Below are 17,104 nucleotides of genomic sequence, written 5' to 3'. Positions count from 1 at the left end.
GTTATGTGTTAGCTGATTTATACAACCAGGCCTTTCTGCTCCCTCCCTGCTTGTGCCGGAGAATTCCTTCTCTTGAAATCTTTGATGGGCTCCTTTCTCTGATTCCTCAGAAGACGTTCACCCAAGATAGATCCCCCACACACCAATATTTCATGTGATTGCTTCCTCCCACTGAGACCTTTGATACTCTCCTTTTCCCTCCTACATACCCACTGGGGCCATTTCACCTGCAGGGAGACACTAGCTGAAGATACCATACCTTACTTCAGAAACCAAACCAAAAATCCCCTCATCTGTATGAGTGATACAACTCCCAGAGCAGCTTTCCTCTCTTCATCTAGTTGTGGGGGTCAGCAAGGTGATTCTGGGCCAGCAGGGAGCTGTTACAGCTGACATAGGTTAGAGCAGCTGTGAAGTCTCCCCATATTTTGCCAGGGGTTGAACTGGTCCCTATCTGCTTCAAAGATTGGAGAAGCACAAAAAGTGGTCTTTAAGCCACCTCCCCTGGCTGGGGTCCTGCTCAAAGAGCAGATTTGCCACACTCAAAGATCTGGCCCCTGCGTTCTGTCCCCATCTCTGTGATTCCCAACCTCATTTATTCCCCATTCCCTGTGTCATCTTGGTTCAATCACTTAAACTCTGTGCTTTGATCGCCCCAGCTGTAAAACCATGCTAAGAACACCTACCTTTGTAAATTCCTTTGAGATCCTCAGGTGAAAGATACTGTGGACGTGCAGACAATTATTCACTACTGCCATTGCTAGCAATAAAATCAATTAAATTCTGAAAAGTAATACTGTGATCTGGAAGAAGGCTTTTGCCCTACTTCTTTTTCTGACTTGCACTGACCAGTGTTATTTCGGTTTGATTTTGTTTTGCAAACAGAATACATTTTGGAAGCTCCCCAACACAGAAAGCAATTCTTAGGCAAGTCACAATATATAAATATTCTCTTGAGAACATAGCATGGGCTTGATTGTGCTACTGCTCAGCAGAGCCGATAATCTTATTTCTGCCATGCCAAACACAGGACTTTGGGGCCACAGCCCTACAGTCTGTTCTTAACCCCATTCTTGGCACACAATGACCAGCCCTTCCTTCTCTCTGCAACTTTTGCTATACTTATTTTTTGCAAGACTCAGAAAACATCGGAGAAAAAAAATCTTGTCACTGTTTGTAAGTCTCCACTGGACTTATTAGAGGCCCCCAGAGACAAAGCCTTTGGCTACGCAAAGGCCCGCATTTAATCCTCTTTCTTCTATGGCCTATGTGAGATCTGCACTCCAGAGCTCCAAACTGTGGCATTATCTATGTGTTTGAGGTCCTGAGGACAATCTCTGCACCATATTTTAGCTCTGCTCCTAAGATGGCATCCTGGGAAAAGGATGGATTGTCCTGAGCCATATGTTATCTGTGTCTGTGTTGAAAGGAGACAAAAAGGGAGGATGAGGCCTGGCCAAACCTGGGTGCAAATATCCAACACTGAGTCACATCAGAGCATCAGGAAAAGGCAGACAGAAGGAATCCATCTGAGTATGTGTAAGTGTCAAGCTTTGCTGGAATAACTCTGCTCCTCAGCATCCACACGAGTAGTCGCCAGGGAGTTGCCTGACTACATACGTTTTTATCCATCAGACGGCTAAATCAGAACCCCAAATGCCCAACATAGCACGCAGAAGCTTTCTGTGGGTTTCTGATACTCCCTAGCGGACACTTGAGCCATAAACAAGGAATGGGTTACAAGGAGACGTACAGATAGTCTCCTCCCAAGAAATGGCTAGTCAGGTAGTCTGATGCTCCCCCTGCACCGAGTGGATCTCAGACACAGGGGAGAATCTGACCCTCAATGGCTGTCTCTGAGACCTAATCTACCATTTAATTATTTTAACATGTTATGAAAAACCTATGCACACTTCTCCAGGCCTTTCTATAACTTCCACTATAATTGCATTAACTCAAATGAGGTGCTACCATCAAAGGGCCAAATCCTGAAGCCCTTATTCAATTTTTTTTCTCAGGTCTTATCTCAGGCCAAACTTCCATTGGCTTCCGTCTGAGTAAGGAGTATGCAGACTTTGTCTAAATGAGGGATCTTTCCTCTCAAGGTGATAAGAGCATCCATCCCCCACAGGCATGCAGTCAGCAGGAAAAATCTTACTGGATCATCCGGGTAGGATGTGTAAATGTAAGTGGAGGGATGGTTTTTCAATAAATAGCTTCCGGAGCAGAGCAAAAGCACTCTATGTAATTAACTGTTTAATCCTTGTGGGTGCACTACCTAGAAACAAATGGATAGCAATTTGGAGATGTTTGTTCCTTTAGCATCTCTGGTGACGGTGATATCGCAGTGCTTCTCCTGGAGCTGTATCTGGAGCAACCATTCTAGGGCTTCTTTCTCCATCACACGGTTTGCAGATGACGGGGGGAAAGGATTCAATAGGGAATGGTGCCATGCAATTCAGCCTTGAGACTGGCTGAGTCTGTTCTCAGGTATTCATTGAAAGAGGCTTCCCTTCCCATAGACATTCTGCCTGGAATTACTGGAGTTCTTTCTATATATGGAGAAGTCAAAGGTTCAGATGCTCTTTCTGTGAGTTGTTATTGTTATGATAACATGGTGTGCTTCTCTAGCACGCCTGTCTCTCAGGATCTCAAAGCATCTCAAAGGTCAGGTTCCACCCTCAGTTTAAAAAGACCCAGTGGGATTCTGGAGTAGCTCCAGGAACACTCCACTAAATGAGAGTGACTGAGGCCAAAATTAGACCCTGCTGGAGTCCTCCAACACTCCTGTGGGGGAGATAAGAGATTTCTTTCAATGGCAAGTCCCTCATGGGGCACAGACTGTCCCTTCTTCAATGTCTACAGAGTGCCTAGAACATTGTGGCTACAACACAAATAATAACAGGCTCCCTTCCCCCACCATGGAAATGCAGCTGGCTCTGGGGCGGGTATCTATAGCTATTAACAGGAACAGCAACACTGCTCATCACGTTCGCTTTCCCCAGCTATTCCGTGAAAGCCTTTGTTTCCGTTTGCCTTTCCCTAGGCAAGGTCATGGGGGTCTATGGCCCTGGCACAAGGGCCTGCAAGAGGGCAGAATCTAAACAATGCCACCTGCGACCCAGGCTGAGGCTATGTTGTTTTAATGAACACTGAAGTCTTACCAATCGTTATATATTCGAAAGGGCCAGCTAGCCAGCATGGCCTGGAGATGCGATGCAGTGCAGAGCTGTAATCTCCAGTGCCATCGGGGAATCCCTCGCAGGGATCACTCTCTTGGCTGAGACAATGGAAGACTCGTCTCGTGGTGGAGTTGGGCGACACCTACTGGATGAACTCAGTATTACCGCCCACAGCCAACCGAGCCTGGAATGAATGCGTCCCGCGGCGTACATGGTGTGGGGTGTGGGCAGCGGTGGGTATTTAATTCCGTGACTGTGCAGTTCCTCACCTGAGCCCCCAGGTAAGCCAAATGCATTGAGAAACTCTGTTGCGGGACGATGACAGACTCGTGGCTAAAAATACTGCACAGGTAACAAAAGGGGTGCTTGTTTTTAGGTCTTTACACTTGATCTGTGTAAAATTAGCCACCTGAGAAGGTTTGCTGGTAGACCCATCAAAAGCTGAGCAGATGGAGTTGGTCGCTACTTGAGTCTTTAGATGCGTCGAAACTGCAGTAAACTATTATAACCAGTCGCCAAACCTGCCCAGGTGAGATTTCCCGTTCCTTCCTTGACTCCCTTTCAAAACCCTGCCCAGGTGAAGTTTGGCCGCCCCAGAATTTGCTCCCAACTGCTGGAATTGGCGCGGTGCCCTTCTAAGGGGAGGGAAATGCGCGTTACTCCGTTACAGCTCGGGGCGGGGAGTGGGAAAGGGTTGGCAAAACATCTAACCCGAATCCGCTCCGGGCTCCTGGTTATCCAACGTGGCGCTTGTAACTTAACAAAGACACTTTCCTTCCCCAGACTCTATCTGCGTTCGAGAGGGAGATAAGCGGGGCTCGCTGCCTGGAGCAGAAACGCCTCAGCTCTTCAGACACAGGGCTCCATTGTCCGGAATTTGGGAGCCCGTCCGATCGTCTGTCTAGAGCGAGCGCTTGCCTTTAAAAACATATGATTTTTAAGCCAAATGTTATTGTTCCTTTTACCAATAGTTCAACTGAGGTGGGGGAGGGGGGGGCCGTCTAGGGAGGAGCTGCCCCCGGCAAAGCAACACAAACAAGTCCTGAAGCTGCTAGCAGAGCCCTGGACCAGACTTGTCAGAGCTTCCAATTAAATCCTAAAGCAAATCCAGCGACTGGGAATTGAATGGCAGGGCTGGGGGGCGGGGGGCAGGGAACACACAGGCTGACAGCCGCATCATTGAAAGCGGGGGGGGGGGTGCTTTGTCGATTTGGGAAAGTTTATGCTGGAAGGGCCCGATCCTGCCCCCATTGAGGTCGGGGGGGGGGGAGGGAGGGGCTTTGCGACTGATTGCAGACTCGGGCCCTAAGGGAGCAAAGATTCCCCCGGTGCCATGAGGAGGGGTGCGAGCGGATGGGTGAAAGGGGGACCGTGTCGATTCTGCTGGGAACACTCCGTCGAGAATATCCAGAGGCCTTGTGTTTGGTACATAAGGTCTGAGTGGCTGGTGCCTGCGTCTGACCGGGGGGTCCTGCTCCTCAACCGAGGGGGGGGGTCGCGTTGGGTTTTCACTGAACCAGGCACATCCCGGCCTATTCGGAACGTGTCCTGGCACATGCGGAATGTGTACGTAGCTTCTCCCAGGGAAATGGGTTTAAAGCAACCAAAGGGGACCATTTCTCCCGCTGGAGAGGATGCAGTTTTGATGCACGCTTTTTCCCCCAGGAGTTTTATTGTCTCGTTTTTAGTGACAAATACTCCCCCTTAAACGAACAACCCTCCTGATACGGAGAAACCACTCTTCCTCGCCGCCCCCTTCCGCCCCCCGCCCCCCACTTCCAGCCAATGCTGCCCCAAAGACATGCCCGCTGATCACAACCTTTGCACTTGCAAAACGTGCAAGGAAGGAAGGATGCGCTCTCCCGCCCGGACAGCCAAGGCAAACATCAAATTAATGCATCTCTCGCCGAGGGACAGAGGTAGCGTGGTCCAGCTGGAGGTTAGTTGCCAAAGTGGCTTGCAAGGCAACCCTGGAGCAGCGAGGGAGGGAGGCGCAAACTTCGGGCAGAAGGTGCCCCGGCCCGTGGCTTGGTTTTGCAGAGGAAAAGGCAGTGGCGGAGGCTGGTTCAGGGGCCGGTTGCAGAAGGCGCAGGAGCGGCGCTTGCCCCTGCCCCAGGCAGTGCCCAGGCGGCTGCTTTTTGCCGTGAGGAAGTGCAAAAACGGCATGCAGTTGCTTTAGGAAGTCAATCGCAGGGGCCGGGGGACGCGTGCGCAGTGCAGCCCCTGCCAGCCTCTCCAAGCTCGTCTCTCTAAGGGTGTCGATTCTGGAGCTAAAAAAAGGGGGGGACGGGGACGGATGTGCCTCAGCAAAGGGAAGGAGGGCTGCGCTGCTGCGGGGGACTCGGATGCACAGCTTGTGAGTAAACCCCCCCCCCCTTTGCACCCTGGCTCTGCAGCCAGGCTCCCCCCCACCCGCCACGGCCCGCGCTGCTGCTAGAAATGTGTGAGCATTGATGCAAAAATCTTCTTGCTTCCCTTTTGTGTGAGTGGGGAGCGAACGGGCCAGCACCGTTTGTGCAAGAGCCGGGGAAGAAAGGGGTTTCCTCTAAGGAGAAAACACAGCCCAGCTGCAGATGGGGGGGAGGGAGCGACCCCAACCTTGCAATTCCCCCCCCGCCGCTCGCTCTGAATTGCAAATCCTCCATTCCCAGTGCATTGCTTGGGATTGTATCTCCTGGGAGGTGGACGCTAAACCCGCCGCCCCCCGTTGGCTCCCAGCCTTGTATTCAGTGGGGTGGGCTCCCCCTGGCTGCCGCCGCCCCTTTTTACCCCCCCCCCCCCCCCATGCATCAAGTGCTGCCGGTAGCCTTGTAAACCGCTGCTGAGGGAGGGAGTGTGGCTATCTATTGGGGAGGGGGAGGAGAGGCGTAAGCCCCCAAGAGCCGCTCAGCTTCCTGGGCAGCATGAATTCCAGCTGAGCTCCTTTGTATTTGCATCCTTTCTAATGAAACCCATGTGCAATGGATTGCAACTGATTAGAGGGAGCGGGGTGTGTGTGTGTGTGCGCGGAAGATGCAGATAGGAGATACGGATGCGGGGGTTGTCACTGAATTGCATGCCGACTAATGGGGTGGGGGAAGCCCCAGGGAGGAGGAAGAGCTCGCGGGGGAGGCGCTGCCCCCTCCCTCCCCCATGCCTTTGCCGTCTGTCTGACCCGGGGATTTGCCTTGCATGTCGCGTGGCAGAGCTGTCAGCTCGCACGAGGCGGGGAGAGGCCGGGCCCCTGGCAGCTGCAGCTGGCTCTGCTGGGGGCGTGCAGAGGCTGCCTCGGGAGGAGGCTCTGCTGCCCTGCAGCCACGCAAAGCCAAGGGGGGAGTGGGGGAAAGGATCCTCCTCCCCGCCTTGCTGGTAGGATTCCCCCTGGAGCAGGCTGTGGCAGCCTCTGGCACTGCTCGGAGGAGGGGAGAGGTCTCCCAGTGACCAACCTCCTACCCACCCCCAAAGGTAACCCTGTGAGTCTGTGAGTCAGGACTCCTGGGTTCCCTTCCTGCTGATTCCCTGTGTGACCTTTGTGTAAATCACGTACATGCTCTGTGACTCAGTTTCCCCATGTATCAAGCAGGGTAAGGATAGCTGGGGAGTGTGTGTGTTGGGGGGGGAATAATAGACTGGGGCCCTGACCTTTGGGGGGTCTCGGCCCTACAGGAGTGTAAATAATATTTCAAGGAGCTGTGTGGCTCTCAGATGGGGTAGAGAAGTGCAGGCTGTTCTTGTGGCTTCATCCCTTTGAGCATCACCTGCGGAGGTGCCTTGGGAATGGGCAGGTTCCTCTGGGAAGCTCTGATGTCTCGGGAAGCTTCCTCGGGCTGTTGGTTTGGCACAGAGCCAGGGCCTTTTTAAAGAAACTAAACAAAAAGTGTTCAAAGTGAGTGGGAGGGATTTCCCAGCTTGTAGGGGAGTTCATTTCCCTCTCTGAATACAAGGCAGTCAGCTCTCTCGGAATGATTCTTAATCACCATCGAATGTGTGAAGAGCCGGATGCTGCTGCTTTCCGCCTTGGGAGTGCGGTGCACCGAATGGCAGGTATTTCCAGGCTGTTTTACTGGGGGCGGATGCCACTTCAGATTCCCCTACACGACGTTTTGCCCACCAGCCCTCCCCACAAATGACCGGAGCTGCATGCTAATAAAAAAGAGTGCATTGCTCTGCAGTAACTGACCGGACTCCTTCTTCCTATAAGAGGCAGTGAGCAGGGTGGTCTCTGTAATATAGTTCAGTAAAGGCCTGCCTGTTTCCATATTATGGCACCAAAGCAGGCCTGGAGAGGGTGGGAGTGAAAAATGTAATGAAGCAGTCACTTACAATAAGGCCTGTCACAGGTGCAGGGCTAGCTGCGCCTCTCTACCCCCCTGGTCTCTGAGGGCACCCCCGTGGGTATAAGGCCTTGTGTCTTTGCCTATCCCGGGACGCAGCTGCACCATTCTCCCATACCGAGACCAAGCCTGGGCTAGGGTCCTCTGCGTATCAATTGTGCTTACCCAGCAGATCCAACTGAGTTTGGGTCCCAGTGGTTCTTTCCTGTGGGAGTCTGGGACCAGTGGTATTCAGTGACCAAAACAGACTTCTTAAAACCCCAGCGGTCTTTGTTCCTGTTGTCAAAACAAACCAGTTAGAGAAACAGGATTTTGATACAACGGGTGGTGTACACACGTCTGTCGTACTGAGAGGTGTACTGTCCCTGGTGGCAGCCTAGACAGGCCTAATTTCTTCAGAACCCCCTTTCCCCCTCCTGCCCTGGTGGCTGCTCCCTGAACAACTCCCCCTTCTCTTGAGAGAAACCCATTTTAAACTGCCAGAATTATTCGGTTCGTCTGCATTTCCGGGCTTGGGCCCTTTGGGACAAAACTAGTTTTGCAGGTTGGCTGGGAAGGGGTTAAAATCTTCAAAGCTGACAGTCTGGGCCTTGTTCCTTCACTTTCAGACGTTTGCTGAGGAGCCCTGATCTTGAGTCATTCTCTTACTTCCTGCTTGTTTTTCCTATTAAGCTAAACCAATGTGTGAGTGTCCACATGCCAATAACCAGGTCAACGTACACTATTCATAAATTATTACAGAGCAGCTCCAGATCTGTCACAAGGCCTACGAAGAGGAAAGCGGGAGGCAATTCAGTTTTATTGTTGCCTTTGCACTCAGTTCCCCCTGGGGTTCAGGGCATCTTTCCACCCTGCCGTAACCCTGTATGCTCCAGAGTTTACTCCTGGTCCACAAGGCTTCCTTCCACTTGTTTGGTTCCTTACTTGGCTTTGCATAGGCACTGCATTCTTAGAGTTCACAGGAAGTATTTTAAAGCAAGTGATTTAGATACTTCAGTAAACAATTTTTCAAAAAAAATTTTGGATGGTACCAGTAATTACTGAGAAACAGGGTGAGGAAGAGGATAAACGGGGGTGGGAATCCCCCAAACATTTCATGGTGGTGTAAAATTGGAAGTTGGGTTGTGCACCAAGTAACTTTATAGGAATTCTAGCAAGCTTTCAGAAGTTATTGGTGGCCAGTTACCAGGAAACTTGAAGTGTGAAATATCTTAACCTGCTCAGGATAATTATAATTGTCATCACCCCACCCTTGCCAAAGACTTCTTAAAAATTCTGATCTGCAGAGTGTCCTCTTTAAGCTCAAGCTATATGCACAATTGTAACCATTATGAAGGATACCAGGGCCCCTCCTAGTTCTAGATACGTGCTTAATTTATTCGTCGCAGCCAATCAAATTATTTCCCTGATTGCTTAGTGCTCTCCATCACGGTTTTGTCACTGCTTTGTATTTCATTCCAGTCCATTCTGCTTTCGCCTTATCTCTTCTGAGTGGTGGCCGAAGTATTTTATTCTGCTCATTTTTGTCAGTTCTTTCTAAATTCTTTAAATCCAAGCCAGGCAGGCCCTGGGGAGTTCTTGTGCTTTTGCTAGGGCTCAGTACCAGCGCTGGGTGTCACTAGAAAGCTGGCTGCAGAGTGTGTAATTAAATGTCGAGTTTCTATAGGCGTCATGCCATGTGCCACGGTTCACCCTGGTAGCTGCTGCATTCTGAAGAATCTTGTACACAAATCTCCGCCACAATGTTTCACTAGCAATAAGTAATGAAGCAGAGTTGCAGGAAAGAGATCTTTATTGAGCATGCAGAGAGGCCACGGTTATATGCTGATGCTCTGGAGTTTGGGAGCTAGCAGTCTGGGCTCTGTTTGTTACTGAGCTCCTGGAGGACACCTAAGTAGGTTCCTCCAGAAACCTGACCTTCTTTCTCCAGTTCTGTTCAACATATGTCTCCCCCCTCCAGCCCGGAATTGTCACACTTTTGGGAAGCTAACTTTTGCTGTAAAAACATTGGGAAATGATGATACGGACATCATGGACAAAGCAGTTTTAACATTCAGGGCCCATTTCTCCTTGAAACTGGTACTGACATACTATGAAAACGGGACCATGAAAGTGGGACCAATTGCCAATTAAGAAAGAAAAGCAACAATTCTGAACATTTCAAATTTACTATGAATAACATGCATTTCTACGATGCCATCTTATTGAATCATATAATCATAGGACTGGAAGGGACCTCGAGAGGTCATCTAGTCTAGAGCCCTGCACTCATGGCAGGACTAAGTATTATCTAAACCATCCCTGACAGGTGTTTGTCTAACCTGCTCTTAAAAATCTCCGATGATGGAGATTCCACAACCTCCCTAGGCAATTTATTCTAGTGCTTAACCACCCTGACAGTTAGGAAGTTCTTCCTACTGTCCAACCTAAACTGCCCTTGCTGCAATTTAAGCCCATTGTTTCTTGTCCTATCCTCAGAGGTTAAGAAGAACAATTTTTCTCCCTCCTTCTTGTAACAACCTTTATGTACTTGAAAACTATTATCGTGTCCCCTCTCAGTCTTCTCTTCTCCAGACTAAATGGAAAATGCCCTGACCCTGCAAAGACTTATACATACGCGTAACCTTTTTGCATGCGAGTAATCCCGTTGAAATCAATTATGCATGCGCTTAAATTTTTGCAAGGTCAGGGCATTAATGTGGAAGCCAAACATGCTCATGCCACTCCTAAAGCTGTTAGTGAGTTAGCTACATTTGATAACACAAGCTATCAATACTGTGTCAGATTCAGTAGTATGTAGTCAAATGGGACTGGGGATAAAACTATGCTTATGAAAAACGTTTGGTAATTAAAACACTCCACAGCTTGCAGTCAATAAAAAGCCATCTCTGAACTTGGGCTCAGTCTGCTACCTTTCTCGATTCCCATGGAGTGATGGGGGATAGATCTTTTCTCCGCTTGTGTTCAGCTAGAAATCCATAGTTTCCCCTCTTCCTCCTGCTTCAGGAAAGAGAGGTAGAAACCCATCAAATGTGGTAGTGGGATTTCGCATCCTCCTGGCTGTATATGAAAAAGAAGGCCTTATTGTTCGATAGATTGTTTATGTGGCTGCAAAACACAAATCTGGTTCAAGAAGAGGCGTCTTCCTTCACAGGTGTGTCTGGGAAAGACCGAGCAGAACTGTGATCCTACTGGCACTGTGAATTGAGAAAGTTGAGCCTTTCTGAAGCTTGTTTTTAGGTGCTTTCTGCCTCCCCTGATCTCTGCAGGAGCTGCCTCCAACTTCTGGGCTTGTATGGTAGGAATGCTTCACAGCTGGACTGTTATTTCAGCACTGACTCTGCCGCTGTCTAAGGGTTACGGGCATTCCGGAGAGTGAAACCTCACTCAGTGTGATTGGCTCATAGTAAACGAGTCCTGTCATGGTTACTGACAGTAATGGGTTTAGCCCTAAATTGCAGGGAACTGCTTGAGTCCTCCCCTACCCCTGCCAAGCCTGTGCCTTTGGACATTTTGTGAAATCAAGGGATTTAGCTTGAACAAAAAATGTTATTAGGACCATTAGAAATGAAAAAGGGGTTTCCTGACCTTGGGAAACTGTGTATTAGGGGTTTAGGTTATATAACAACTCGCCTGTCCAATTCTCCAGCCATCCTCCTGCTTCTGACAAGAGTTTGAAAGGTGTGGTTTGACCCTTGGAAGGTGCTTCATTAACATACCACGGGCTTTTGTGTGTTTTTAAAAGTTTGTTGCACAGAATATGTCATGCAAAATTTTAAAATACAAACTTTTCTCCTTTGCAACGGTGCTGAAAGTATGGCCGTACTGGTACCGTATTGTGAGTGGGAAGTCAAAGACTGAGACCCCCCTTCTTGCTGTGTGGGGCTGCAAAATCTATGTCAATGATGATAGCTCTGAGGAAACAAAAGCAGCTGGCCGGCTTGTGTTAGCGAGGCTTGTGTAGACAGCCTGCTCTGTGGGAGCTGTGCCTTGCTGTTAACGTGGTGTATCAGAAGGGAAGTCAGATAGCCAACAAGAAGGGTTTCTTTTCCCCTTCTGTGTCTCATGCACAGACACGAGACTGACTAGTTCTTGAACAGTTTCCTCCAGCAGAAAGCAAATGTCCAAGCACTGTTTTGGATATAAGTGCAGAGAGAAGCCAATGGGTATGAAGCAAGGAAAGCTTGAAGCTAGCTCTCCGAAAAAGAACTCTGTGATACGGATGCAGCGTCCAAGGCAGAGAAAGTTCTTTTGCTTTCTGTGAGTGACTTTAGTGCTAGCGAGAGGTATTTTAGTGACAGTCCTGCAAACTGAACTCCTCTATTCTCAGAACTGGTGCAGGCCCAGCTCCTCAAGACCACTCTCTGCCAGCCAGCCTCCAGCCTGACCTAGCCCTTCTTAGTTCTTTGTGAAGAGCCCTTCGCGGCCTATCAAATCCTGGGCCTCTACTGAGGCTGCCAGCAAGGGCTGCAACTGTAGTGTGAACTCCCGGGAACATGGGCTGAGACCTATGCAATTCGTTGTGTTGACTGTTGGTGATACTGACCCCATTTCCCCCCATCGTCTTGCTCAGGCCTGTAGCAAGTAACAACTTCCAGACGTTATCGACATGAGGTAGAGCGCGACAGATGACGCTCCGGGTCGAAAGCTCTCCGTGCCGTTAATCCCCTGTCCCCTGAGCCATCCACTTTCACATTTGCAAAAAGAGTCAAGATCGGGGGAAAGGGAGTGACCAGAGGCCATTTCTCACCCACCTGCACTGCTTTTTCATGGCCTTCGAGTAGACTTTTGAGCGACATGACCGGAGCAGCATTCCTCTTCCGGAGTCTGGTGCCTTTGCACTCCCAACTCCTGCTACCGGGGCAGCAGCTGAACCGCGGTGCCTCTTCCCATGACAGTACTAGCCTTTTAAACGCAGTGTCATGTCTGATGACCTGCCTAGCTCAGAGGTGCAAGCGGAGGGCAGGGCTCTCAGTTACCCATGGGTATGTGTTTGTGGGCTAAGCAGGAGGAGGCAGAGATGGTCTTGCTCACTCTCAGTACTTGGGAGGGGCTCAGAAACCATGGTGATATGGAGGGCATGTGATCAGTCTGGATAGATGGTCTTGTGTGGAGAGACTGGCACCATAAAACATGAGGAAGAATGGTCTTGTTGTTTTCTGGCTCTGCCACAGCTCCTGTGGGAGTATGGGCAAGTCACCGGGTCTCTGTACCTTGCTTTCCTCACCTGTAAAATGTGAATAATCCTTCCCTACCTCATGTGCTCTGGTGGTAGGCGCCCCCCCCGTACGTGTCTAGGTAAAAATGAACGAGGATAGAGATGGAGTGGGGAGCTGGGTGTTGGGTAAATTGGCTTGCTGTTTCATTGGTTTCTAGGGGTTGTGGTTCACAGGAGGTTAACTCTCACATCCTCATGACACACGTGTGTTAAACTCCTGTGTGCAGCCTTCAGAGAACCAAGAGATTCCCCCATAGCAAATAACTCATTAAGCCAGTTGACAGGTTTCAGAGTAACAGCCGTGTTAGTCTGTATTCGCAAAAAGAAAAGGAGTACTTGTGGCACCTTAGAGACTAACCAATTTATTTGAGCATAAGCTTTTGTGAGCTACAGCTCACTGAGCTTTTCTTTCTAGGAATGTAGCAATTGCCGGGCTGGATCAGACCCAAGTTCCGTCTTGCTCAGTGTCCTTTCTCTGACAGTGGCTAGCACCAGCTGCTTCGGAGGAAGAAGCCTTGCAGATGAGATGACCCTAGGAGATAATCTTCCTCTGAATCCCAGGAGCTAGAAGTTGGTTTATGCCCTGAGTGTGGGGTTTTATAGAACTTCGAAAACTCTTGCTTGTTTCATTAGTATTTGCTATGAACTCTGGGTACTCTTGCTATGCATATAAATGTCTAGTCTTTTCCTGAAGTCTGCTGAGCTCTTGGCCTCAGACAACTTGTGACAGGGAGTTTCACAGGCTAATTTTGTGTTGATTGGGAAACTGTCTCCTTTTATCAGTTATGAATTTGCCACCTTTTAATGAACAATCTACCGTCTCTAAACCGTTTGTTACATTGTGATTGGACTGATTATCTTTGAGAACTATTTTTTTTCCTGGTGTGCATTCTGACACTTACAAGTTCAATTCACTTTGCTTGTATTCACTTTAAACTTGTTCTGCCTGTGAATGTTCCTAACGGTTTGTTTGCTAGAAAATGCACAGACAGCAATCACAAGAGGAAAAGGTGTGGTGTGCTGGGGACTAATGAGCTGGGCATTAATTTAGAACAAGATTTGGGATGGAGAATGGCCCAACAGTCACATGCTCTATTTAAAACTTGACCTCCCTTGTAGAGAGAGCTTTTTCTCCAGCCAGTGCTCAAAGCTTTTCATGAGACCTGATTCCTTCTCCTTTGCAAGGAGTTTGGGGTTGCCACCTGGTCCGTTTTGTCTTGTTTTTTTCAAACTGGCTCAGTGGTTTGCTTAGGTTTTTTTTTGTTATCAGAAAGCCTTTGAAATGCTAAACAAACCCAAGTGTTTTTAACTAGGTTACTCCTCATATGATTAAACATGGAGGATGCTTTCCTGGATGTTTACAAAAAGTTTCCAGAACAGTTGCCATGTGTTAGTCAAAGGGAACGTAACTCGAATTTTCCATGGAAAGCACCATGTCCGCAGAGGAGGTCGGGTTTAATAACATGTTGCATGGCAGTGTACAAAGAGTGGCTGCCCAGGAGTCCTCCTTCCATCCCACCCAGGGCTCGAACTTCTTACAAGAGGAGAAGTGGCATAAGATTGCTTCCCCCACCTTCAGTTCTGCACAGAGGGATGTTGCGTGATGCTAGAAAGGTTCTTATTTCATTCTTGCCCTTGGGAGTTGGACTGATACCTGCGTGTGCTGGTCATAGTGAAGAGGCCCTGGTGCTGTGATTGGTGAGCCTAGCAGTGGCTCGCATCCAGGCCTTTGAGTTAATTGAGAGAGGTACGAGCATAGGCCACGCATTTCCAACTGTGTGTGAAAGAAGGAAAGGCCATTTGGACGGCTTGGGGTGCCTTTTGAAGGGGTGGTCCTTAAGCCTGTGGCTGACGGTTCTGATTTCCCTTCATCCTTGTGCTGATTGTAAGGGAACCACTCTGAGCCTCGTCTCCTGAGATGAAGTCTTGAGGCTGAGAGGTGTTGCAGGTTGCCTTCGCTTTCTCAGCTTATGGGTCCAGGTCTTACCTTTCTGTTTCACCTCTGCACCCCCTTTGAAGACTGGAGGGCAGATCCTCAGAGTCTGCAGGCATGGCCAGGTGTAAACGGAAGCCAGAATTCCCCCCAGGGTATTGACTGGTGCTAGTGTTGCCAGGACTCAGATGGGGAAGAGATGCAGAAGGGCCTGCTGATGCTAACTGCTGTGGAAACTCTCACTTAGTCTTGGAATGGTGGTGTTGCAAGGGCTGCTGGATGCAGCAGTGGCTCACAGGGAGTCGACTTGGAGTATTTTGTGTAGTTTATTCCCATAAGTGAGAGGGTTGGATTCGCTTAACACCACTAGTGAATTGAAAGGCAGACTCTGAGTGGAGAGCAATGGAGAAAAAAGGCAAATGATGGAGATTGGACCTGTTGATTCAGGTTCAGCAAGGTTCTCTGGAGCATGGGTATAGTATTAGGCTCTTGCAAATTTGGTGCTAACCACAACCCTGTAACAGAGTAGCTGATATCTCCTGGGAAAGAATGCTGTGGAGTCCAGAGCCGTTATGCCCGTGCAGGGCATGGTCTCATCTTCTGTGCTTTGCTTTGCTTGTTCCTAGTTATGAAGAATTAGTTAATCGGTTTCTGCTGCTCAAAGTTATAATCCCCTTGTTTCAGACATTGCTGCTGCTTTCTGTGGAGGTCACAGTGATGGCAAAAGCAGAGAATTAGACTTCAGGTAGGGAATGAGCAGATGAACTTCTCTCCACCATTCCTATTTGTGTGCACCTCCCCTGAGCAGCACATGCTGAGAGACGAGAAGAGAAAAAACAAAAATAATCTGCCTCTTCCCACGGGATAAAATCGCCTCCATTCTTCTTTCTGCCCCACCGGTATGGAATCATAGCAATGCAGGGCTGGAAGGGACCTTGAGAGGCCACGTAGCTCAGCCTCCAGCACTGAGGCAGGACCAAGTAAATCTAGACCATCCCTGACAGGTGTCTGTCCAACTTGTTCTTAAAACCCTCCAGGACAGGGATTCCCACAACCTCCCTTGGAAGCCAGTTCCAGAGCTGAACTGTCCTTAATAGTTAGAAAGATTTTCCCAATATCTAACTTAAATCTCCCTGGCTGCAGATGAAGCCCATTGCTTCTTGTCCTATCCTCAGTGGACATGGAGAACAATCGAACACCATTCTCTTTATAACAGCCCTTAAAGTATTTTAAGACTGTTATCAGGTCCCTCCTCAGTCATCTTTTCTCAAGACTGAACGTGCCCAGGTTTTAAAACCTGTCCTCCCAGGTCAGGCTTTCCAAACGGTTTGTTTTTTGTAGCTCTCCTCTGGATTCTTCCCAGTGTGTCCAGTATTGGACACAGGACTCCAGCTGAGGCCTCCCCAGTAGAGGAGGACAGTTACCTCCCGTGTCTGACATACGACACTCCTGTTAACACACCCCAGGATGATGTTCGCCATCTATAGTCCTGAACTGTTTGTACATCTGTAAGCTATGAGCATAAGGTAACTGTAAATAACCCATTTACCCTACATCTTTCTTAGAAGTTTCCGAGCATCTCTTGCTTCTGGAGAGAGTTTGGCTTGACCGCTCCTTCCCGACCTGAGCTGCCCCCGGGCCTCTTTTTTTTTTTTTTTTTTAACAGTCAGGGAAACCCTCTCTTGGAGACTTCCGCTGTCTGACCACAGAGGGGAGAGCTCTGATGCCTGCAGCAAAAATACACCTTGTGGAGTACGAGGGCACCTGGGAAAAACCGGTCTGTCAGTTCTCCCTCTGACTTCCCCTGCTGAAAACTGAGCAAGTGCCGAGGTTAGGAAACACGGGCTCAGGGAATAAGGGTGGGTGCTGGCAGGTGAAAACATCAGTGACAAAAGAGGAGACTTGAGATGTTAGGGCAAAAGATCTCCTGTGCCAGGCTACAGTAGCTTGAAGCTAAGCAGATAGCTTTAACCATATGTGTTAGGAGCTGATGGGGGAGATTTTATTTGGTTATTATGTGTGTTACCATAGCACCTAGGAGCCCCATATGTGGACCAGAACCCCATTGTGCTAGGTGCTGTATAAACACAGAACCAAATGACAGTCCGTGCCCCACAGAGCTGACAATTGAAGTTCAGGTCTCATTGGTCTGGAGAGAATAATGGGATAGCCTTGTTTAGTCGGAGATTTGGGGCAGTGTTCTTCAGTTAAGTTTTAAGAGTTCCCGTTTGTCTGCTGTTGGGATGTGTTTGTTTTTGTGGTTGTTTTTTTCATTTCAGCCTATTAAATGAAATCTTCCTATGCTTAGACACAGTCACTGATTGCATGCCTGTGCAGTGCCCCTCTGTGATGGGTTGTCCCCCTGGGGTGCAGTCTGGGAGCCGGGAGAAACCACTGCCCCCCTCTAAAACACACAGCTGGGTTGGAGATTCATCCAGCCTCACCCAGTTGTGTGTCT

At 49.1% G+C, this 17,104-nt stretch overlaps 1 protein-coding gene across 2 annotated transcripts in view; it reads left to right on the top strand.

The window, feature by feature from the left end:
• The first annotated feature begins 5,381 nt into the window (after positions 1-5,381).
• RGS19 (regulator of G protein signaling 19) overlaps positions 5,382-17,104 on the top strand; it is a 53,149-nt gene continuing 41,426 nt past the window's right edge. The window contains exon 1 of one of the 2 annotated variants that reach the window (XM_048819808.2): positions 5,382-5,538. In XM_048819808.2, coding sequence (XP_048675765.1) covers positions 5,479-5,538 — 60 coding nt within the window. In that variant the 5' untranslated portion in view covers positions 5,382-5,478. The remainder of the gene's footprint in view (positions 5,539-17,104) is intronic. The other variant, XM_048819809.2, reaches the window with a different exon arrangement.

The sequence above is a fragment of the Caretta caretta genome, chromosome 13, assembly GCF_965140235.1.
Source record: "Caretta caretta isolate rCarCar2 chromosome 13, rCarCar1.hap1, whole genome shotgun sequence".
Lineage (NCBI taxonomy): Eukaryota > Metazoa > Chordata > Testudines > Cheloniidae > Caretta > Caretta caretta.
Note: the sequence above shows the minus strand (reverse complement) of the source record. Positions and strands in the feature narration are given on the sequence as shown.